This window comes from Rhinatrema bivittatum, chromosome 7 (genome assembly GCF_901001135.1).
Source record: "Rhinatrema bivittatum chromosome 7, aRhiBiv1.1, whole genome shotgun sequence".
Classification (NCBI taxonomy): Eukaryota; Metazoa; Chordata; class Amphibia; order Gymnophiona; family Rhinatrematidae; genus Rhinatrema; species Rhinatrema bivittatum.
The window spans coordinates 149,495,945-149,520,711 of record NC_042621.1 but is presented as its reverse complement, the minus strand read 5'-3'; the positions used below and the strand labels follow the sequence as shown (position 1 = coordinate 149,520,711).

Sequence of the window (24,767 nt, the reverse complement as noted above, 5' to 3'; positions counted from 1 at the left end):
CCGATGTGATATCCCTGATGAATGTCGGTATAAAAACCATTAAATAAATAAATACTAGAGAGAGGGAGCATGTGTGTGAGAGAGGGAGGAACAGAGGGAGCCTGTGTGAAGGGCAGTACTGAGAACGGGGTCAAACTCGGGAACTGGCAATAGAGTGGAAGGGGTTGAGCCTAGAAGTGGCGGGGAGAGATTCTAGCAGGTGGAGGAGTTGGGGCCTGAGAGGGCAAAGTGGCCAGGGGAGTAGGGAGAGCGAGTGGAAGGGACACTCTTACAGTGAATTTCTAGGTAAATTCTGCTCAAAATATTTAAAATTCTGCATCTTTTAATACAGAAAAAAGTTATTAATTTTAAATGTAATTACTTAAAGACCGTCATATAAATTGTGTTATTTTGACCAATATAAAGTTTGCAGAATTTTAAGTTTTTTTTGTGCAGAACTCCAGGAATTACCATCCTTAAGTGATTATTGCTTGCGGTCCCCCAGAATCCATGGCTTGTTAAGCACAGATGCTTTCCTCTCCATTGCCTGCACCACCCTCCACAGTTGCTGAAAACTCATAATAGCTATGCTGCAGCTTCTTTCCCTGTGTTCAGTGAAGTGGCTCCAGCAGCACTAATGTCAGCACTGTCAGCAATCATGATGCAGCCAATCGACCTATGTTGTTCTGACATGCTGCCACTTATATTTCTGATTTCAAGTATCTGAGCTGCTGGTAGCAGCAGAATATGCTCTCACTGCTGCAGTTTGGATCAAGCTTCTTCTACCATTGTTGCTGTGGGCTGGATGAAATGGTCAAGGATTGCATCGGACCCTTAGGCCATTTGGAAGACCCTAAGTTACCACTAGTTATTTTTGGCAGTTTTGTGAACTCCATGGAATTTACTTTTCCAATCTTGTTTGAAATTTTGTTCATGATCGTTTTTTGAAGTTTGTTAAACAATTTTTGGATTAAGATTTCTTTTTTTTCTTTTCACATGGAAGCCAGAGTTGATAAAGTTTAGTTTTGGCATACTTTCCAAATAGATTGCCCATTGCTATGCGGTTCCCCTATTAGAATTTGTTACATATAAGAAACCAACCTATTTCCTGGAAAGATTTTTGCATGATCTAAGGTTTACAATTTTTTATGTCCAAGATCTTAAAAAAAAAAAAAAAAACAAAAAAAAAAACTTTCATAAACTGAGATTTTCAGGAAAGTGGCAATTCTGTAATAGCAATTTATATTTATACACTATAATTAGGACTTCAGGTTGTTTTTTTTTTTTTTTAAACAGAACCCAGTGATACATTCCTAACATTGGGTCTGTTGCTTAAACTGAAAAACACTGATATGGTTTGTATGGGCCAAAGAATGAACTGCCAGTCTTTCCACATCTCTGCTGATGCCTACTTCTTGCCACTGAATAGGACTGGCAGAAGGAGAAAGGAAGCTGCAGTACCTCAGTTGGCAGCTCCTCCCCTGCAGCCCGGGGCCTGTCACTATGTTGTTCCTCACAGTTTAAAGTTAATTTGTCCTCGGAGAGGAGGAGAGGCACCACTGCTTCCTTCTCCTGGCATTGCTTAATGGCAGTTAAGTACTTGTTAGCCAGGGAATGGGATAAACTGGTGACTCTTACAGACCAAATAAAAGGGGTGATTTCATGTTTTGGCCACCACAGACCACATTTTTTTTTAGGGGTGGGCAGCTTCACTCTTCAACGCCTGCAAACCATGTTGAGGGAGGGAACTTTACTCTTTCACCCCTGTGGCTGCATTCTTCATTTGCCATTGGCTGTGGGGTTATGTGAGTGTTGGAATAATAAGAGAGGCCAGGCTTTGGGGAATATACATGTTGGGGCCAAGGGGGGAGGGGAGAGGGACCAAGATATCAGTGTTCAGGCCATTGAGGGGCCAGGCTATGAGGGATGTGAGTGCTGGGTTTCTAAAAGAGGCCTACATATGGAGAATCCCTAACTGTTATGCTTTTTATCCAGAAAGAACCTCAGCACAATTTATAATTTAAAAACTTCAGAAACCTACAGCATTTATATAATCATCTTTGTGATGGATAACCCTGACACCACAAACTGCATGATAGGCAGAATTTAAAAGGTGTGTCTATTCTGAGAGCCTCCCTTTGTAAACAAAGTGCCAGGTAGAGCATATAACCTCTGTGTGATTAAAAATTATTAAATTGAAATAGTTAGCAGGATAGTAGTCCTCACATTGGTGACATCATTGGATGGAACTCCGGTCTAGGACTTTGATCTCAAAGATTCTTGAACTTTCAAACATGCCCTACCGAGCATGTGCAGCTGTAGGTATCATGCTGCCCCCTAGGCAGAGTCCCTCAGTCTCCCCCCCCTCCCCCCCCCCGTGGAGCCATGTGGTTGCAGGAGCTGTGTATCATGATATTCAGCTTTGCTCTCTCCTCTCAGTTTTTGTAAGTGATTTAATTTTTTTTTTAGAGCTGTAGCTGTTTTTCTTTCCTTTCTCTTACGATACTTTGCCTTTTTCCTCTTCTTTCCACTGTCTGCCAGCCGCATGGCGGGCCGTAGTTGCTGTGCACTCTGGCAGTCTATTACTATCCCTTATTAAATAAATACTGCACCTGCAGTTTAGTATCTGTGTCCTCTCCTTGCTCTTTCTGTTTCTGTACCTTTGTCAGGTGCTGGAAGGACTGACTGAATGCAGTCCTTGGGTGATTCATGTAGGCTGCTGAGCCTGGGGACTCGCCTAAGTTCTACTGGGGCCGGAGTTAGATGCAGTTTCACCGATCAATCGACATTGATGGAGATTCAGACAGTGAAGAGATTGAGGCTCACACTGTTCCTGGTGGGGAGAGGGAGATCTCATGCTCCCCACATTCAAAGGCTACGTTGTCCACGGGCAGGAGCCCTGGACAATGTAGCCTCCCCTTCTGCTTGCCTGTGGTGGCAGTGCAGTCTCCTTGAGAGAGAGGGTGACCAGGAGCCTGGGCAAGCAGCTTGCTGCCTCACCTTCGGTGCCATACCCAGTAATGGTTGCATGTGCACATCTGTGACCAATGCACCATTGATCTGACATGTCTATGTCAGGACCGTGTGGGCACCAGGACTGCCATTGAGCGCCATCGTCACCCTGGATGCTGTCGAGTTGCTGGGGTACCCTCAATTCCATCGAGGTGCGTGTGCTATTGGCATCGTCAGTGCACCAGAGTCAGAGTGCCTTGGGCCTCGATGTGGTGGAGTAGCAGCACCGACCTCTAATGTTGGGGACCAGGACTGCCATCGAGCGCCCTGGTCGTCCTCGATGCCATTGACCACCAGAGCTCTTGAGAGTCCTCAAGTGCCACTGAAGCCCTTGGGTCACAGGTGTTTCAGCCTTGGTCGGATCGAGCGCCGAGGTCACCTTCCACGCAAGGCATCCAGGCACAGTAGTCCAGTGCCCTCCAGGCTCCTTGCAATGTCCTGATGGGGCACCGAGGGGCATTCTACTGTCCCATCACTAGCTTATGGCTATCAAGCACCATGGATACAGACTATCTCTCAGGGGCCTGAGCCACTGGGATTGGGGGGCATGGGAGGCCCCGCCTGGATTCAGGCACCATCAGTGCTAATGAGCACTAGCGAGGCTATCATAAGCCATAGCCGTTGTAATGGATGCCATCGAGCTCACAGCATCGACGCCCTCAGAGGGATAGTGAGCTGAGGGGAACCGTTGATGACGCTGGCAGTCATCTGTTTCTTTGGGCACCAGTGTGTTGGGGCTGCAGAACTCTGCCTGCAGGCACCACTGGCATCCTTGGTGGCTGCTGGTCCATTGATGCCTTTGGGCACTGGGTTCACTATTGGAGCCGCCAGGCGCCGAGGATGGTGCTATATACCATCGAACTGATCAAGACGCAGCCAAAGCCCTGGGGCAGTGTCTTTTGGTGCCCTTGAGGTGATTCATCGTTGATGAGCACGAGAGGGCTATTGGCTCTTGGGCGCTGTCATCATGGTGGGTACCAGTGGATGCAGTCAGATGCTGCAGGACACAACCGCAGAGTGCCATGGGCATCGTTGATCGCTATGGACTTTGCTGCTGCAGTGTAAAAAGGGTGGCTGACTGGTAGGTTATATTTCACAGAATACACAACACACTTTATTTACAAGTATAGAAGTTTACTTATAAATCTGAGAATAAGCAATAAAAGCATTTGCATTAAGGAATATACACAAAAATACTTCCCCCTCACAGTTTCCAATGTGAGTCTGATAAATCTTTGGAAATATGGAAACACAGCACTAGGAAACCCAGCAACAGTTCATCAGGCACTTCATTAACCACTGTAATGTCCAAAAGCTTTTCTCCTGAGCTGTTCTTTCTCTGATTTCAAACAGTTTGTCTTATGTTGCTCTTTTAAAGTTAATTCTTCTGACCTGTGCTCTAGTTTCTTTTCTGGGCTACTCCCCTGTGTTCTTGAGACTCCAACTGTCTGTCCTTATCACATCAGCAAACGGTTAGGTGTGGCTAAGTTATAACTGTCCTGTTTTCCTCTGATATCTGCACAGTTAGCCTCCTGAGTAACTGCTCTTTAATATATCTGATCTCATGACTTGTTTTTTGTTACAAACAGGCTAAGAAAAGTGTCATATTTATTCTCATAACTTATAGGCCTTATATCAAATAATTACACTAGTAATATCAGTTTTTCTCTGCTTCACTAATTTTGATCGCTATACAAAATTCTCACATAAGCTAAATAGCTCCCTATAATAATTTCCTAAACCAGTGGACGCAGTCAGATGCCACAGGACACGACTGCAAAGTGCCATGGGCACTGTTGGTCACCATAGACTTTGCTGCTTCTGATCCATGGGGGAAACGGTGGTGAGCCATTCCTAACACAATTTCAAAGACTGTGTCCAGCTTCTTGGAACATTATCGGGTACTGGAGGGGGCAATGTCATAGAATGCCACCCACTACCATGCCATGAACAGAGCCTCATTGGTACTGAGGACGCCATTGTCACACTGTTCCTATTCACTCCACTGGAAATTAATGTGACGGAGCGCAGCATGCATGGTCAGGTATGGCAAGGCATCTGCTCAAAGCACCTCAGCCGATGCAGGTGGCATTTGCCCTGTATGTGCAGTATTTAGCTATGAATGCGGAGTAAATAGCATACACATGTACGTAATTATAATTCCAAAAACGTATGGCACTACGGTATAGGCTGTTAAGTACATATATGTACTGCTTTATTTGTTTACAGGCCAACAGGAAAGAACACTTATTTAAACAATATACTTCTTAATATGAAAAAATACAAACACCCTGACAAGGCCATTTGCTCGTCAGGGCGAACAATGAACATTCATATCAAGTGAAGATAGAAAGCGTTTCCTGGGCCACCACAGTAGCCAGGCACTGAGAGCTGTGTATGGTTTCTTAAATTGGGGCAGCGTTATAAAGAATGCCAGTGGTAGGAGGCAGACTGTCTCTGTTTTACGAGGAATGGGCCAAGATCACATCGGACCAGTGGGTCCTCTCTGTGATAAGAGATGGCTACGCTTTAGAATTTGCACACGAACCTCGCCAACAGTTTCTGGTCTCTCCTTGCGGCTATGCCGCGAAACGCCAGGCGGTAAAGCTGATGGTACAACGTCTTCTCGACCTGGGAGCCATTGTTTCGGTTCCTCCCTCGGATCAACGCACAGGCCGATATTCCATGTACTTCGTGGTACCAAAGAAGATGGGGGTCCTCCCGACCCATTTTAGATTTAAAAAGGGTAAACAGATGTCTGTGCATTCCAAGGTTCCGTATAGAAACACTCTGGTCTGTGATCGCGGCAGTACATTCCGGGGAGTTCCTGGCGTCTCTGGACCCAACGGAGGCGTACCTCCATGTAGGCATCAGGAAGGATCATCAGCAGTCCCTGAGGTTTGCAATTTTGGGGAGACATTATCAGTTTCAGTCTCTGCCCTTCGGTCTCGCTATAGCGCCCAGGGCCTTCACCAAGATTATGGTGGCCGTGACAGCACGGCTGTGCAGAGAGGGGTTTTTGGTACACCCCTATCTGGACGATTGGCTGATTCGAGCAAAGTCGGAAGCCCTTTGCCAGGAGACGATCCAGCAGGTGTTGCAGTTGCTGACGGCTCTTGGCTGGGTGATCACTATAGCCAAGAGTCACCTCATCCCCTCCCAATCCTTGGAGTATTTGGGAGCATTGTTAGACACTCGCAGGGTGAGGTCTTTCTAATGAATGACAGGATTGTCAAGTTGCAGGGGCAAGTGCAGTTCTTGCTCAACAAGTCCCAGCCCATCGTCTGGGATCATTTACAACTACTGGGATCTATGACTTCTGCTTTGGAGCTGGTTCCCTGGGCCTTCGCTCATATGCGGCTTTTACAGTCAGCCTTGCTTTCCCACTGGAATCCGACCTCCGAGCAGTTCCATCTGGTTCTACCATTGCCAGACTCCGCTCGCTCCAGCCTACATTGGTGGTTGATCAGGGACAATCTGACCAGAGGAGACCCGTTGGTGGTTCCGGATTGGACAGTGGTGACCACAGATGCCAGTCTCTCAGGCTGGGGTGCAGTTTGTCTGAGGACCTCTGTGCAGGGTCAGTGGACTCCGGAAGAATCTCGATGGTCCATCAATTGGCTAGAGACCAGAGCAGTCCGCCTCGAGCTACAAGCATTCCTCCCGCTGATCGAGGGGAAGTAGGTCAGGGTGTTATCCGACAATGCGACCACAGTGGCTTACATCAACCATCAGGGAGGCACCCGAAGTCGCGCTGTAACAGAAGAAGCGCGCCTGTTAGTAGACTGGGCGGAGCAGCATCTCCTCAGCATAGTTGCGTCCCACATTGCGGGGGTGGGCAACGTTCAAGCGGTTTTTCTGAGTTGGCATCATCTCGACCCCGGTGAGTGGGAGCTGGCGGACAAAGCTTTTCAACTTCTCTGCGACAGGTGGGGCGTTCCCCTTATGGATCTAATGGCGACGTACAAGAATTCCAAGGCCCCCGCAATTCTTCACTCGCCACAGGAAAACAGGAGCGGAAGGAGCTCTGGTTCTTCCTTGGCCGGCGACTGTTCTCCTATATGTGTTCCCTCCGTGGCCCCTTATAGGCAAGGTGCTCAGATGCATAGAAGGGCACCCGGCGAACGTGATCCTGGTAGCTCCTGAGTGGCCACGCAGGCCGTGATTCGCGGATTTACTTCATCTGGTACTGGACGGTCCTGTACGTTTCCATCCGATCTCAAACCTTCTCCATCAGGGTCCAGTCTGTTTCGACCAGGTCGATTGCTTCTGTCTAGCGGCTTGGCTTTTGAGAGGCAGCGCCGGCGGGGCAAAGGCTTTTCCGCGGCGGTAGTCACTACGCTATTGTAATCGCAATCGCGTAAGGCTTCTACTTCTTTGTCTTACATTCGAGTCTGGAAGGTTTTCGACTCCTGGTGCGTGGCGAAGGAAATTATTCCCACTCATGCCGCTGTGTCTGATATTCTAGATTTCCTTCAGGCGGGCTTAGCCAAGGGACTGTCTTGTAGTTCATTGCGGGTCCAAGTGGCAGCTCTTGGGTCTTTATGCGATCCTGTGCAGGGCATACCGTTGGCCACGCATCCAGATGTTGCTTGTTTCCTGAAGGGAGTGAGGCATTTGCGTCCACCGGTAAGCTCTCCTTGTCCATCTTGGAATCTGAATTTAGTTCTCAAAGCTTTGTGTGCCCCGCCCTTTGAACCCTTACGTAGCGTGACTTTGAAGGACTTAACGAAGGTTGTCTTTCTAGTGGCAATCACTTCGGCGCGAAGGGTTTCCGAACTTCAAGCGCTGTCCTGTGGGGACCCATTCTTGCAAATCTCCGATTCTGGTGTCTCCTTGTGCACGGTCCCTTCTTTTCTACTTAAGGTTGTTTCTTCTTTCCATTTGAATCAGTGGAACTTCCGTCATTCTCCGATTTGGATAGGTCGGACCCTCTTTCGCGGGATCTGCGCAAATTGGATGTTCGCAGAGCTCTCCTGCGCTATTTGGAGGTTACTAATGAGTTTCGAGTCTCGGACCACCTCTTTGTGCTCTGAAGCGGCCCTAAGAAAGGTAACATGGCCTCTAAGACTACCATAGCTCGATGATTGAAGGAATCTATTAATTCAGCTTATTTACTCCGTGGTCGTCCTTTACCTGAGGGTCTTAGGGCACACTCGACTCGTTCTCAGGCCACCTCTTGGGCGGAATGCCAGCAGATTTCGCTACAAGAGATCTAGCGGGCGGCTACATGGACGTCATTACATACCTTTGCGAGGCATTATAGGCTTGATGTTTGGGCACCGGGGGTGGCTAGCTTTGGGGAAGGTGTGCATCGCGCGGGCCTCTCCGGTTCCCATCCTCATTAGGTGTTCACTCTGGTACATCCCAGGAGTCTGGACTGATCCGGGTACGTACAGGGAAAAGAAAATTGGTTATTATCTGAATTTTCATTCCTGTAGTACCACGGATCAGTCCAGAGTCCCGCCCGTCTTTTTCTGTTTGGAGGTAATGGAGAGTCCGCTTCATCAGCATTGCTTTACATCTCGTAAAGTTATCTCAATTCTTGTTCCCCTGTTTTGGGGTCTAGTTACGGTTGGGGTCCATGCTCCTCTTTTTCCGTTTATGGTTTTTGTATATAGTTAGTTTAGTTAGCTTTCTGCTGCTTGACATTACGTAATACTGACAGGCTGTGGGTAACACCTAGGTATATATAGGGCAGAGGCTGTCAATCTTTCTCTGTCTCCACCTGCTGGTGCGGGGACAAAACCCAGGAGTCTGGACTGATCTGTGGGTACTACAGGAATGAAAATTATCAGGTAAGAACCAATTTTCTTTTCTTTGCTCCATTCATTTGATTTGTTTCAGTGGTATGTGCATATCTGATGAATGGATAGCGGGCGTTCAGAAACGAATGTGTTATACACGAATGTCCTTGGTTCGTGTATACATGCACACCATTTGTTTTTGCGCACCCACTCTCCATTCGTCAGATACACGTATACCGCCAAAATTAATCAAATGAATGAAGCAACAAATGCTGCTGCTGCTGCTCACAAATTTCACTTTTGTGTTAATTTATCTCCTTTTTGTGTCTAACATGTGCCTAGTATATGCACATGTACTGAATTTTTCACTATATTTTTTATTTATTTCCTATAAAATCATATGAAACTTGTTATGTCAGTGCATATTCATACAAAAAAATATACATTTTTTACATTTTGTCTTGTGGGTAATTTAAGCATTTTAATGTCTCCTTTGTATTAAAATATATCCATAAAAGTGAGAATTATTGCAGGCTAATAATATAATTGTATTGTGTTGAATATTTGCTCAAATGCATTTTAGTTAACTATGTAATTTTAATTTTTGCTTTCTCTCTTGTTTAAGAATCTAGCTCTTTGTACTGCAGCTTTAATGTACATCCTGAGCAGAGATCGCTTGAACATGGATTTAGATCGAGCTAGCCTAGATCTGATGATCCGACTTTTAGAAATGGAGCAAGATCCCAATGCCAGACAGTTAAATGAAAAAGACATGAACAAAATTAAAGAAAAAATCCGGAAATTGTGTGAAACAGTTCACAACAAGCATCTCGATCTAGAAAATATTACGGTAGGTCAACTGTAATTTTGTTTGATGTAAAGGAAATCCTGTAGAAATATTTAGGTAAATAACTTGGTTTTTAATAATCTGGGGTTCTTTATATATTCACAGTTTTGTACGTAGACAAAACTGATGAACACTCTCCCCAGTTCCTCACAATGTATCATGTTTATAATTCTTAATTTTTAAGCCCTTCTTAATATATAAATTTGTAAATTTAAAATATTGCATCAGTCTTTTGAATACTTTCTGTCTATAATTAGCTGAATTAGCCATTAGATGTGAGTGTCATCACCTCTGTAAGGGGCCGATGCAATACAGTGCGCTGAGCCCAGCGCACTGTATAATGTGCAGTTGGACAAGGGTTGTAGAGGCGCTAATCCCCTTATGCAATAAGGGGATTAGCGCCTCTACAACGCACGTCCAACGCAGAGTGAAACTAATAGTGCTCATCACATGCAAATGCATGTGAATGAGGCTATTAGCTATTCACTCCCTTTGTAAAAAAAAAAATATGCATCTAGGACGCACATTTTAGCGATCAGAAATTAACGCCTGCCCGGCGCATGTGTTAATTGCTGAGCACTACTAAAACTGCTTTTTTGTACTGCCTCCTACTTAATATCCTTGGGATATTAAGTGGGAGGAACAACTCTTTAAAAAAATAAAAAAAAGTTTAAAAAAAGCATCGGCAGGATTTTGGAAAATGGACGCTGGTTAATTCAGCGACCATTCTACGAACCTGACTACTGGCACCAGAAGGAGTGTATAAAATCAATATTAAAGTGTCGGGCACTTAATATTAATTTATTCACTCCTTCACTTATTGCCCATTGGTCCTTTTCACTGACATTTGTCAGTGAAAGGACCAATCCCCTATCAGGACAGCCTTCTGAAAGGAGATTGGTCCTGACAGTAAAGGGACCAATCCACAATAAGTGAAGGAGTGAATAAATTAATATTAAGTGCCTGACACTTTAATATTGATTTTATATACTTCTGGTGCCAGTAGTCAGGTTGGGAGAATGGACACCTAATCAGCGTCCATTTTCCTAACTCCTGCATGTGCGCTGGTTAGAAAAACGCCTCCTTGACAACGCGTGCCCTAATTTAAATATTGCATCATGCCCCCAGGAGAGGTGCCTGCGGGCACTTTATGAAAGCGGGCGCTGAATACACAGCGCCCGCTTTCAGTGCGAGTTTTTTGCATTAGCCCCTAAGGGACTTCCGCAAGTACTTTGATATTGTGTTCTAATAGTTGTCTTTTTCTTGAAAACTAGAGGCATAGTAGTTGACATCTTTGGAAAGACTAACAAAAATAATGATCTAGTACATATTTTGATAGCATACTTGATCCCCATCTCTACATTTCAACATACAGTATTCTCCTTTGCCATACTGTTGCGACATTCTAAGAGAAACCAATAATTCTACATTGCAACAACTGGTGTTCTTTCCTAGTAGAAAAAAGACTTTAGAAACAACACAACAATAATTATAAAAGGAAGAGTTGTGGCTGCAGAGGAAAGGGGCACACAGGGAAAACCATTGATACAACAGCTGTTTCAGAGCATTTGGTTCTAAAGAAAACATAAGAAATGCCATACTGGGTCAGACCAAAGATCCATCAAGCTCAGTATCCTGTTTCCAACAGTGGCCAATCCAAGTCACAAGTACCTGGCAAGTACCCAAACATTATATAGATCACAAGCTTATTAATTACTGTAATAGCAGTTTATCCTCTAGGAACTTATCCAAACCTTTTTTAAACCCAATTACACTAACTGCTGTAACCATATTCTTATTCTCTAGCAATAAATTGCAGAGCTTAACTATGCAATGAGTGAGAGAATTTTCTTCGATTTGTTTTAAAAGAGCTACTTGCTAACTACATGGAGTGCCTCCTGGTCCTTCTATTATCTGAGAGAGTAAATAACCGATTTACATTAACTTATTCAAGTCCTTTCATGATTTTGTAGACTTCTGTCATATCCCCCCTCAATCGTCTCTTCTCCAAACTGAACAGCCCTAACTTCTTTAGACTTTCCTCATAGGACAGCTGTTCCATGCCCCTTATCATTTTGGTCACCCTTCTCTGCACTTTCTCCTTTTTGAGATGAGGTGTCCAGAATTGCACACAGTATTCAAGGTGTGGTCTCACCATGGAGCGATACAGAAGCGTTATGATATCCTCTGCTTTATGTTCCATTCCCTTCCTAATAATTCCTAACATTCTGAAAAGCCCACGTACATCTTTTATTTGTCCTTCAAAAGGTTTCACAGCCTATCAAAAAGGGTAAGTTTCAAACAACTCCATGTGGCCACATATATAGCCACGCAGAGATCTACAATAGCTTTTTATAACTTGCGCATATCAGAAAATACGCTTATTTATTTTGGACTTTTATATACCGACATTCATGTAGAAAATTGACATATATATCGGTTTACAGTGAAAACACAAAAGTTGCAAATAGCATTACATAGAACAGGGTGACATGGAACTAGGAATAAGGGATCAAAAACAAAGGTAAATAATGACAACTGAAAAAGTGTGGGCCACGTGAGGATTAGAATGACTCTTAAACAATATCAAATCAAGAGAAAAACATATGATAAAGACGCAATGATAAAAAGCCTATAAAATAAACAAATAGTAAGATCAAATTATATACTAAAGCAATGAGAATAAATATACGATGATAAGGCATTAATGAAGTCAGAAAGTATGTTCAGTCTAGAACAAGCCAGAAGAGAGGGAGCACATACTTCCTTGTGAGTGTGAAGCAGTATCGATTAGTGTTCCGGGATGGATCTTCCTGATTTCCGGGGGGGGATCATCTGGATGAGGAAAGGCTTGCTTGAAAAGCCAAGTTTTTTTTTTTTTTTAAAGTTAGTGGGCATGATTCTAGCTGGAGATCTGGGGGAAGAGTGTTCCATTGAGAGGGACCAGCAGTGGATAGGGCACGTTTCCTTAGGGTGGTCTTAATTGAGGGGGCGTAGAGAGAGCCTTTGTAGGCAGATCTTACAGGTCTGGAGGATTTGTGGAAACGAAGAGGTAAGATAAGATCAAGAGGTATTAGATTGTGTGTGGCTTTGTGAATTATAAGGACTTTGTAAAGAATTCTAAATTTATTTGGTAGCCAATGTAAGTCACAAAGTATGGGCGTGATGTGCTCTCTTCTGTTGGTGTTGGTCAGTATCCTCGCGGCAGAGTTCTGTGCCATCTGCAGAGGTCTGATTGTATTTGTTGGGAGACCTAGGAGGAGAGAGTTACAGTTGTCGAGTTTTGAAAAAATGATGGATTGCAGCACCGTGCGGTAGACATGGAAGTGGAGGAGGGGGTCTTAGCTTTTTCAGATCCTGTAATTTGAAGAAACAGTCCTTTGTTGTAGTGTTAACGAATTTATTTAGGTTAAGCTGATTATCCAGAATTACGCCCAGGTCTCTGACATGCAGGGAGAAATTCAATTGGGAAGTGATTGGTATGTTGGTTAGACCATTATTGTTGTCTTGGGAGATAAGAATCTCCGTCTTATTGGTGTTAAGGACTAGGTTAAGGCTAGTGAGTAGGTTGTTGATTGCTTGGAGGCAATTGTTCCAGATATTGAGGGTTTTGGTTAGGGAGTCCTTGATGGGGATGAGTACATGAACGTCGTCAGCGTTAGATGTAGTGGGTTAGCTTAAGATTGGTAAGAAGTTGGCAGAGGGGAAGAAGGTAAATGTTGAAGAGGGTTGGAGAGAGAGATGAACTTTGTGTGGGACACCCAGGGTGTAGCAGACGTAGTGAGATTCTTTGTTAATTTTGACCTTCGAGCATCTGTTATTCAGGAATGACTTGAACGATCTGTGTGCCGTACCAGAGATACCAATGTCTGAGAGGCGATCTAATAGAATTGAGTGGTTCACTGTATCGAAAGCCGCAGAAAGATCTAGAAGAGCAAGAAGGTACGGTTGTCTTTTTTTCTAGGCTGAGGATGATGGAGTCTGAGAGCGAGATTAAAAGGGATTCCGTATTTAGCAATTTGCGAAAACCGAATTGTGCTGGAGCGAGAATCTTGTGATCTTCCAGGTATTCTGAGAGTTGCTTGTTGACAATTTTTTCTAATAGTTTTGCGATGAGCGGTAAGTTGGCTATCGGGCGGAAGTTGGCTGGGTCTGCTGGTAAACAGGTTTGGTTTTTGTAAAAGCGGCTTGAGAATCGCGATCTTTAGAGAGTCTGGTACTAGGCCTTGTGTGAGCGAGCAGTTAATGATTTCTGAAATCGGCTTGGCAATGATTTTTGGGATAGAGATGAGGAGATTTGACGGTATTGGGTCCGATGGGTGAGACGATGGCTTGAGCTTCTTGAGCAGGATTTCAATCTCCAATGAAAAAGTGGGCTTGAATGTTTCAAGTCTAGAGTTTTGCTGAATTGTGGAGTTGTAAGAGAGATAGGGTTGATTATTGTTGGAAATAAGCGGCGCTACCAGGTTGGAGATTTTTTTTTTCAAAGTATGTAACTAATTCAGTAGCCTTAATTAAAGCTTGGTCATCTGGAATAGTAGGTGGGGAAGATTTTGTAAGAGAGGAGACGTATGAGAGCAGAGCTTTGGAGTCAAAGATGAAGTGAATTTTTTGTGCGAAGAAATCTTTGTTCGGAGGATCGTGTTCCTGTAACTGTGCATAGTATCTTTGAAGGCTGCTTGCATCATTGTGGAAGGATTTTTCCGCCATCTGTGTTCTTTGCTTCTTAATTCTTGTTTAAGGGATTTCAATTCAGATGTGAACCAAGGGTTTCCCGTTGTCATTATTCGGGTGTAGTACTTTGGTGATTGTAGGGCAGGTTAGATCTGCTACTTTGTTGGTTATCTTGAACCATGAGGTGATGGCCGCATCTGAGAGATCAAGATGATCTAATTCTTTAGAGAGGTTGGGAGCTGAGGTTGACTAAAGTGCACAGTTTCCTAAATTGGATTGTGGATTTGTGAGATGGTTGGGGAGTGGTTTTGGTGAACTCTAGGGTCGTTGTAATTAACCCGTGGTCTGACCACGGGATGGGTGTGTGCAAAAGGCTTTAGCAGCGGAGGAGAGGCCTTTGTTTAGGAACATTAGATCCAGAGTGTGACCTGCTTTAGGTGTTGGACTGTCTATGATCTGTTTGAAACCCAGGTATTTAAGTGAGGAGAGAAAAATTTCGCAGTTGGGGGAATCGGGAGAAGCGTCAACGTGAAGGTTAAAGTCTCCCAGTATTATAGATGGGGTGTCGTAGGTAATATGTTTGGCGATTCGTTCAATAAGAGGGGAGAGGGGTCTGATTCTAGGAGCCCTGGCGGGGCATAAATTAGGCATATTTGAAGCTGGGTGGATTTAAAGACTGCAAATTCAAGATGTGCAGCTGCTTCTGAGTGTTGAAGTGAAAGTCTTAGATCTTTTTTTGCCATGAGAAGGAGGCCGCCGCCTCTTTTTTTAAGTCTTGGGATTGAGAAAATGTCGTACATCTGAGTGGGAAGTTGGTTGATCAGCACAGAATCAGTGGGTTTCATCCATGTTTCTGTAATTGCGCAAATGTCAGGTTTGGCATCCAGTAGATAGTCGATGATGTGGGTTTTTTTCGTGAGAGATTGGGCATTAAAAAGTGTTAGAACAAAGAAAGGCCCAGAAGTTGAGTGAGTGGGGTGATCACGATGGGGATTAGCCTCTTTGGTTGAATGTTAGGAACGGTGGAGGGTTTGATGTAGTTTCTGAAATAGTTGCGGATGATGGGGATTGGGAAGGTACGCATCTTGGCTTGAGTAGGTCGATGGATCCGCTAAGTGTTCGTCTGATGAATGTTCCTCTGCTGAGTGAGTCCACTGAGTGTCCGTCTGCTGAGAGGGTCAGCAGAGTGAGACTGCTGAGTGAGACAGTGACCGTCTGCTGAGTGAGACAGTGACCGTCTGCTGAGTGAATCTGTTGCGTGACCGTCTGCTGAGTGAATCTGTTGCGTGACCGTCTGCTGAGTGAATCTGTTGCGTGACCGTCTGCTGAGTGAATCTGTTGCGTGACCGTCTGCTGAGTGAATCTGTTGCGTGACCGTCTGCTGAGTGAATCTGTTGCGTGACCGTCTGCTGAGAGAGACTGATGCGTGCAACCGTTGAAGTGAGTCTGTGTGTCCATATGTTCAGCGAGTCTACAAGTCTGATGAGTGAGTCCGCGGGGTGTCTGTAAGCTGAGTGAAGATGATGGATGACTGAAAGGGAGAGAAGGTCAGATGAAGAGGTATGAGGTAGCTGGGTCTCAGCGTGTTCAGATGCGCTGACAGTGTTGCTCCGGTGCGCACGAAGGGGCGCACAAAGGGGCATGCCCCTTTGTCGCGCTCCTTAGGAACGCAACGCCTGCATGAGAAGGAGAGAAGTTAAATGCAGAATCTGTTAGCTTCTTCTCTGAGGTGTTCCAGCTGGGGGAGGGGTCAGCAACCATGAGGTGGAGGGGAGGAGTGGGTCAGACAGGAGGGCTGAGCACAGGGAGAGATGCAATCCAAGCCCTGGAACTGGCTTGCAGAGCAGTTAAAAACACTTTCATGCAAATTCATGCAGTGCATTGAACGTGCATACTTTTCCTACCGATCTGAAAAATATACATGTGAAAATAAGTAGGGCTTGCTCACGTAAAACCTCATTTATACATGTAAGTCAGTAGATTTTAAAACATGCGCACATTATTGAGATTGCCAGTTTTCTTATTCCTCCACTAGTTCACCCAGACCTTCTACAGGTTATTGAGACCCTCCTAGATCTTCAGTTGAAACTCCCCCAGTTCATCCAAACTTCTCCAGGGACAAGCAGGATATCAGTCCTCACACATGGCTGCCTTATGAACAAAAGGGGGTAATGAGGTGTCTTCAGCACTATGGAGTTTCCCCGCTTTGTCCTATTCTGGGCAGCATATAACTAGGGGTTCATCCATGTGCGAAGACCACTCCAGGAGAGAGGGGGTGCCAGCATGGCCATTTGGCTGGGGCCTACAATGTTCAAGGGGCCTACTTTTGTTGGGCAAAATTGTGTAAAAAAAAAAAAGCTAAATATATCTATTTCTAACATGTATAAATAAAAATTTCAATTGTAATTGAAGAATTTGCTAACAAAAAAGCTCATAAAGCCTTCTTAAATAAATAAAAATTATTTGGGAAATTTAGAAAACTATTTCTCTTAAGTATCACATCAGAACCTTACATAGGGGGCCTACTTTTCTTAGCTGGCATGGGCCTAATTCCTGCTCTCTCCGGCCCTGGTGAGGACTGCCATCCTGCTTGTCCTCAGAGAAAGCAGAGTTGCTTACCTCTGAGGTGTTCTCAGAGGACAGCAGGATGTCTGTCAAGAATTCCCTCCTGCCTCCTCTGAGTTGGTTTCTACACGTATTAGCTATATCATGGACTGAGGGAGCTCTGCTTAAGGGATAGGGAGAGAACTACAGCTGCACATACTCACTAGAGCATGCTGAAAGCTCTAGAATCTTTTAGATCAAAATTCTATGATGGGCTCCATTGGATGATTCACTGATGTGTGGATGTGTGGACTGACATCCTGTCCTTGGAGAACACTTGTTACAGGTAAGCATCTCTACTCAGCCAATAGTACATAATAAATGAGTTTGAGATCAGTTACACAAGATAATTAGCAAGTGTAAAATTATGCAAATAAGTTGCCAAATGTATGCACATAAGTTGCTATTTTAAAAGTGACTTAATTGTTGGGATCTAGACTGCCCCCTTTTTTGCATGTATACATGTGTGCAAATCCTAAAGTATGCACGTATTTTTTATTTTTTTAAATAGTTATTACGCAAGTACAGGCTACTTACATGCATGAATGCTAATTTTAATACACGCAACTCTTTGAAAATCTGCCCCTAAGTATTTTATGATATACTTTAACCAGGGTTTTTGGTTTGCCATGATGCCACAGCAAATCCTTTAGAATTTGCATGTCACTGCCCAATATGCTGTTGGCTGTGGATCTGTGATTGGCTGCCTTCTGGCTCATAAATATGCATCAGCCCTGAGATGATTCTGGGACTGGCCCTTCAGTGATGGCTCTGTTTCCTCCTGGTATTGCCCCTGAGCAGTAATGAATTTTGCAGATGCTGCCCCTGGGCACTATCAGTGTTAGTGCCATGCTGCTCCCCCAGCAAATCTCCAAGCCCTCATCACCCCCTCTCCTGAACCTCTGCTCGAGTACTGAGATTTTCACAGTACAGTGAGCATGGGGACTAAGCTTGCATTCACAGGCCCTGTCCCCTCTGGGATTCTCTGTGCTCTTGCATACAGGCTTAGTCCCCCACTCATTGCACTGTGAGGGGGAGAAGTGAGGGGGTGGGGAGGAGTTTGGATATCCGGAGCAAGATTGCTAAGGAACAGGAAATTTGCTACTCTCCAAATTTTGCTGCCCTAGACACAGGGCCTAGTAGGATGCGACCTCAGTGTAGTTTTAACCCATGATGAAAGTACCTTTTAAGTCTCTAGCCTTCTGTATGCTAAAATACTTGGCCTAAGAAGTCAATTGTTTTGTTAATGGCAATCACTTTAGCCTGCAGAGTTGAATTGCTTAAGCCCATAGTAACTTAGCCATCTTATACTAAGTTTCATCATAACAGGGTTGTGCTGCACACCATCAAGTTGCTTCCTGAGGTAATGTTGGATTTCTACCACAACCAAACAGTAGTCTTTCCATCATTCTTTTCTGGGCCTCATGCTCACAAAGGTGAATAAGCCTTGCATGGTTTGTATTACAAAAAATATCTTTGCTGCCTTCATATTTCAAATCTCAGCCAAAAGTTGTCAGACTTCCACCTTAATTGGTCAGTCGTAGTCACGGCCACATACTAATATAAAGGTAAGCCTTTCATATCTCGGATTGTAAGAGTCATCCTTTCTCCCAGGACAAGCAGGATGGTAGTCCTCACATGGGGGTGACATCATCAGGATGGAACCCAATCGCGGAACACGTCTTGTCAAACTTTCTAGAACTTTGACTGGCACGCTGAGCATGCCCAGCATGCTACCAACCCTGCATCCAGTAGGGGTCCCCCCTCAGTTTCTTTTTTACCGCACAGCAGTTGTCTCGCGGTTATCAGGAGTCCTGTGAGATTTTTCTCACAACTTTCCTCATGGAACTTTTCAAAACATTTTCTAAAAAAAATTACCCTATCAGGGGTTCCCCCTCGTCGAACATCGACAGTCATTAGCGTCAGTAAGTTTTTACCTGTTTGCTTGCGGTAGGTATCCAACGGTACTCTCACTGGTGCCTGAAGTCCACTGACCGTGCACCGGGTTTATTTTTCGAAAAAAATGGCGACCGGCCTCAGGAAGTGCCTCAAATGTCCGAGGACTATGTCCATTACGGACCCGCATGATGTATGCATTTTATGTTTGGGGTCTTCCCATGACGTTCAAATGTGTACCAGTTGCGCCCAAATGACACCGAAGGGCCACCGGGTCCGCTTAGAAAAAATGGAACACTTGTTCCAATCTAAGCGTTCTGCCCCGTCTATTCCAGCTAATACTACACTGGCTCGGAAGACGTCCTCGTCCTCGACTCAGTCGCCTTCCACTTCTCAGCACCATCAAGGCACCGGTGACTGCCAATCACAGAGTTCCTCCCATTCAAAATCATCGACTTCTTCATCTTCGGCGCCGGAAAAAGACTGCGCAGAGCACCGAGAGAAGCATCGGAAAGATACTTCCTCTGGTGCCAGCACTGACAAGGCATCGGTGTTGATGGAACCACCAACAAAGAAGTCCCAGGGAGAGGAGCCCGGGACACAAGCGATCCCCACCAACATTGGTGCCGGGAGCCAAGATTCCACATACTGTGGACCATCCGGCGACACCTTTGGAGCCTCCAACCCTGGAAGCAGTGTTACCTACACCAGCTTTCCGGGAGGAATTGAACAGGATGGTTCAAGAGGCAGTTCTCCAAGCGATCAAAAGATTCCAGTCGCCACTGGCACCGACTCCCATGCCGAGGCTCGACCCGCTGCCTGCTATGCTGGCTCCATTACTGGAATGCTTAGATACCCTTATCGGCGCTCTTCCACCGGTGCCTGCACCCTCCGGACCAACGATGCCATCAGTTCCTCCTCCGCCATCGACACCAATTCCCCTCTCATTGGACGATGAAAACCGGGACCCGTCGATGCTGGACCCAATACCAAGTCCATCCGGTGTTCTATCACCCCAATGTCCTTCCAAAGCACCAATACCATTGGTGCCTCCACCGACCTCGGCACCTCCTCCATTATTTCCTTTGGTGCCATCTCCGGAACCGACTGGATTAGGACATCTTCCACCATTAGAGGAACCGCAAGGTGCAGGAGACCAGCCTTATGATCCTTGGACAGATGATTCCTCTGACTCCCAGGATTCTGAGGACATCCCATCAGAACCTTCACCTCCTGAGGAGAGACGATGCTCCCCTCCAGAAGACCTTTTGTTTGCAAGCTTTATGAAGAAAATGTCTGAAACCATTCCCTTTAAGCTGCAAACTGAAGAGGATGCCAGAATTAGGATGTCGGAGGTTCTCCAATTCGTGGATGCCCCAAAAGAAGTCATGGCAATTCTGGTTCACGAGATCCTCCTTGCCTATTGCATCGTACCTGGGACACCCAGCTACAGTTCCACCGGTAAATAGAAAAACTGATGCTACTTACCTAGTCCAATCAGCTCCAGGTTACAGAAAAATCTGCTTCCCCACCACTCTGTAGTGGTAGAATCTGCTCAGAAGAAAGCAAAGAGATCCCGGCTTCATTCATCTGCCCCACGGGGCAAAGAGCAGAAATCCCTTGACGCCTTTGGACGAAAATAATTTCAAGGGTCTATGTTGATGGTCCATATAGCAACCTACCAGCTATACATAACCCAGTATAGTAGAAACCTGTGGAAGCAAGTGCAAGATTTCTCAGACCCTCTGCCAGAAGAATTTCAAGAGGGTCTAACTTCCATATTCCAGAAAGGCCTGGACGCTGGGAAAACACGAGGTGAGAGCTGCTTATGACCTCTTTGACACCGCCTTAAGAGTGTCCGCAGCAGGCATAAGTGCAAGACGATGGGCTTGGTTAAAAGCGTCTGACTTGCGCCAAGAAGTCCAAGAAAGATTGTCAGACCTTCCTTGCACAGTGGACAACTTATTTGGGGAGAAAATACAAGAGACAGTTGCGCAACTCAAGGACCATCATGAGACATTTTGCGACAGCTTTCTACTGTTCCCTCTGACTTTTCATCCACCACAAAAAGGCAGTTCAGAAGGGATCCCAGGAGGCTAATCTACAAAACCCATAGGTATTGTCCTTCCCCACCTCTGTCTCGTCCAACCAGACCCTACCAGAAAGATCAACCTCGCCAACACAGACCTCCCAAGACCCAACCAGCTCTGCAGATGGGTCCTGCGTCAGATTTTTGACTCCCTTCTAGAGAGCAACAGCCAACCTCCAGCAAATTTTCCTGTAGGAGGCCGCTTGTGCTACTTTGCAATTATATGGCACACAATCACAACGGACCAATGGGTCCTTTCTGTAGTAACCCAAGGTTACCATCTAAACTTCCTTACCCTTCCACCAGACTCACCACCTCGTCCTGGGTGGAGAACAACCAACCACTCTCCCATTCTCGAGGAGGAACGTCTAACCCTCCTCCGTTCCAATGCCGTAGAACTGGTTCCCACGGTTCAGCGAGGGAAGGGATTCTACTCCTTTTATTTTCTAATTCCAAAAAAATCAGGCGGTATTTGACCTAAACAAACATCTACGCAAGGAAAAGTTCAAGATGGTAACCCTAGGCTCCATGATCCCTCTCCACCAAAAGGGAGATTGGCTTTGCTATCTAGATCTTCTGAGGCTTATGCTCATATAGCAATAACCCCTCCTCCACATCGAAAATACCTAAGATTCTTAGTCTGTCACCAACATTACCAATACCGAGTGCTGCCCTTCGGCCTAGCGTTAGCACCACGTGTGTTCACAAAATGCCTAGCAGTAGTAGCCGCTTACCTGTGACAACAAAGCATCAACGTCTATCCCTATCTAGACAATTGGTTACTCAAAGGTCCATCCAAGGAAGTAGTTCTACACTCCCTTCATCTCACTCTTCAGCTACTACAATCCTTGGGGTTTCTAATAAACTATCCCAAGTCCAATCTCACCCCATCACGTACCCTCTCCTTTATCGGGGCAGATTTAGACACCAGGCAAGCTAAAGCGTTTCTCCCAAGGGATCGACGCACGTGTTATCTACCTTGGCCAAATCAATACAAACTCACCGAACCACAACAGCTTGTCATCTCTTAACCTTGCTAGGTCACATGGCGTCCACTGTCCACATCACCCCAATGGCTCATTTAGCCATGAGAGTGGCACAATGGACCTTAAAAACCCAGTGGTCTCTGTCATCTCAACATATGTCCCACATTGTCCACATCACCAAACAACTTCGTCTCTCACTAGCGTGGTGGATCCAGGAGTCCAATCTTCTCATAGGACTACCCTTTCAATCTCCAGAACCTCATATTATGCTAACCACAGATGCCTCCAACCTCGGTTGGGGAGCCCATGTAAAAAAACCTGCAAACCCAGGGAACCTGGACCACAGCAGAATTAAAGCACCAGATAAACTTTCTGGAGCTCAGAGCAATCCGATAAGCCCTATTTGCTTTCCAGGACTGCCTATCCAACAAATCAATCCTGATTCAAACGGACAACCAAGTAGCGATGTGGTATCTCAACAAACAAGGGGGCACAGGCTCTTATCTGCTATACCAGGAGGCAGCGCAGATCTGGGCCTGGGCTTTCTCCCATTCCATGTTACTGAGAGCAACCTACCTGGTAGGTGTGAACAATGTGATGGCAGACAATCTCAGCCGGACCTTTCATCCCCACGAATGATCCCTACATCCCACTGTAGCAGACAAAATATTCCACCAGTGGGGCAGACCACACATAGACCTCTTTGCGTCGATTCACAATCTCAAAGTAGACAATTTCTACTCTCTACGCTGCAGCCACGAGACACCACCACGGGATGCCTTCGCCCACTCATGGCCAACGGGTCTTCTATATACCTACCCTCCACTTCCACTCATCAGCAAGACTCTCGTGAAGTTGCGGTAAGACCGGGGCATAATGATCCTCATAGTCCCTCGCTGGCCACGACAGGTTTGGTTTCCCATCCTACCCGACCTCTCAATCCGACAACCAATTTGCCTGGGCACAGATCCAACTCTGATAACACAGAACAACGGATCATTGCATCATCCGAACCTCCACTCTCTGTCTCCCTACAGCATGGATGTTGAAAATGTTGATACTACAATCCCTAAACCTTTTAGACACTGTATCCCAGGTACTCATAGCTTCACGAAAGTCTTCTACTAGGAAATCTTGTCGTTCCAAATGGAAAAGATTTTCCTTGTGATGCACAACGAAGGACTTAGATCCCCTTCCCACAGCAAGGTTCTTGGACTACCTCTGGCGCACCTCAGAGTCTGGTCTATAAACTTCCTCCATCCGAGTGCATATCAGCACCATAGCTGCTTATCACAAAGGCATAGAAGATGCTCTGATATCAACGCAACCCCTTGTAGGGCGCTTTGAGAAGCTTGCTACAATTGAAGCCTCCGTTGCGTCCTTCGGTTCCAGCATGGGAACTTAATGTTGTGCTGGCATAGCTCATGAGACCTCCATTCGAGCCCCTACACTCCTGCGAGCTACGACATCTCACTTGGAAAGTGATCTTTCTAGTTGCTATAACATCAGCTCGCAGAGTCAGTGAGCTACAAGTGCTGGTAACATACCCACCGTATACCAAATTTCTTCACGATCATGTGGTACTCCACACTCACCCTAAATTACTAAAGGTAGTTTCTAATGTCCAATTAAATCAGTCCATAATACTTCTTACCTTTTTTCCAAGGTCTCACTCACAACCAGGTGAGCAGGCTCTGCATTCCTTGGACTGTAAACGTGCGCTCGCCTTTTATTTGGACTGCACTGCAGCCCATAGGAAGTCCACCCAACTGTCTCCTTCGCTAAAACCAGACTGGGAGCTCCGGTGGGCAAACAGACCCTGTCCACCTGGCTGCTGGACTGCATTTCTTTCTGCCACCAAGCAGGCCTTCCGCTACAAGAACGTATAAAAGCGCATTCAGTAAGAGCCATGGCAAGGTCAATAGCGCACCTCTATTCTGTACCTCTTGCTGACATCTGCAGAGCTGCCATATGGAGTTCCTCCACACCTTTGCAGCTCATTATTGTCTCAACGAGGCTGGCAGACAGGATTCCATCTTCAGCCAGTCTGTCCTACGTAATTTGTTTCCAGTTTAACAACCCAACTTCCTTCCTACGACCCACTCTGAAACTCAGGCTGCCCTCATACCCCAAAACATCCCTGTTGTGCCTGTTGCACATTGTTGGGTGCTTTTGGTTCCTTCTATTTGGGCATCCTGTAGCTCGCTATTCACCCATATATGAGGACTACCTTCCTGCTTGTCCTGGGAGAAAGCAGAGTTGCTTACCTGTAACAGGTGTTCTCCCAGGACAACAGGATGTTAGTCCTCACGAAACCTGCCCGCCACCTCGCAGAGTTGGGTTCGCTTATGTTTTATTTTATTTTTCGCTCGTACTTTTTGCTACAAACGAGACTGAGGGGGGACCCCTACTGGATGCAGGGTTGGTGGCATGCTGGGCATGCTCGGTGTGCCAGTCAGAGTTCTAGAAACTTTGACCGGAAGTGTTCAGTGATTGGACTCCATCCTGATGATGTCACCCACATGTGAGGGCTAACATCCTGCTGTCCTGGGAGAACACCTGTTACAGGTTAGCAACTCTGTTTTCTTACCATCTAGACAGATAAATCCAGAACCAGTGTGTTATGCTCCTCTACCAGCAGATGGAGACGAAGCAAAGCTGACATCACAGTACATATACCTCTGCAGTGACAGTCTGCCAGTATTCTCTGTCTCTAGCAGATGGTGTATGTGTATCTCCCTTCTGGGGTTTGCTTTAAAATTTAAGAGAAAAGAGGAAATTTGCCCTGCCCTCCTGTGGTGATGCCTTAAGGTCACTCCCTCAGTTGAGAATTCCGGAGGTGATTGCATTTTACGAAGATAGATGCACTTGTCTGTGCTGTTACCAAGCGGATTGTCCTCGTTGAAGGAGGGAGCAGCTTTGAAGGATGCACA

The 24,767-nt window shown here is 45.7% G+C and overlaps 1 protein-coding gene across 4 annotated transcripts in view; it reads left to right on the top strand.

Annotated features, from left to right (window-relative positions):
* WAPL (WAPL cohesin release factor) overlaps positions 1-24,767 on the top strand; it is a 533,375-nt gene that overhangs the window by 311,159 nt on the left and 197,449 nt on the right. For all 4 annotated transcript variants that reach the window (XM_029609312.1, XM_029609314.1, XM_029609311.1 and 1 more), the window contains exon 9: positions 9,364-9,588. In XM_029609312.1, coding sequence (XP_029465172.1) covers positions 9,364-9,588 — 225 coding nt within the window. The remainder of the gene's footprint in view (positions 1-9,363; positions 9,589-24,767) is intronic.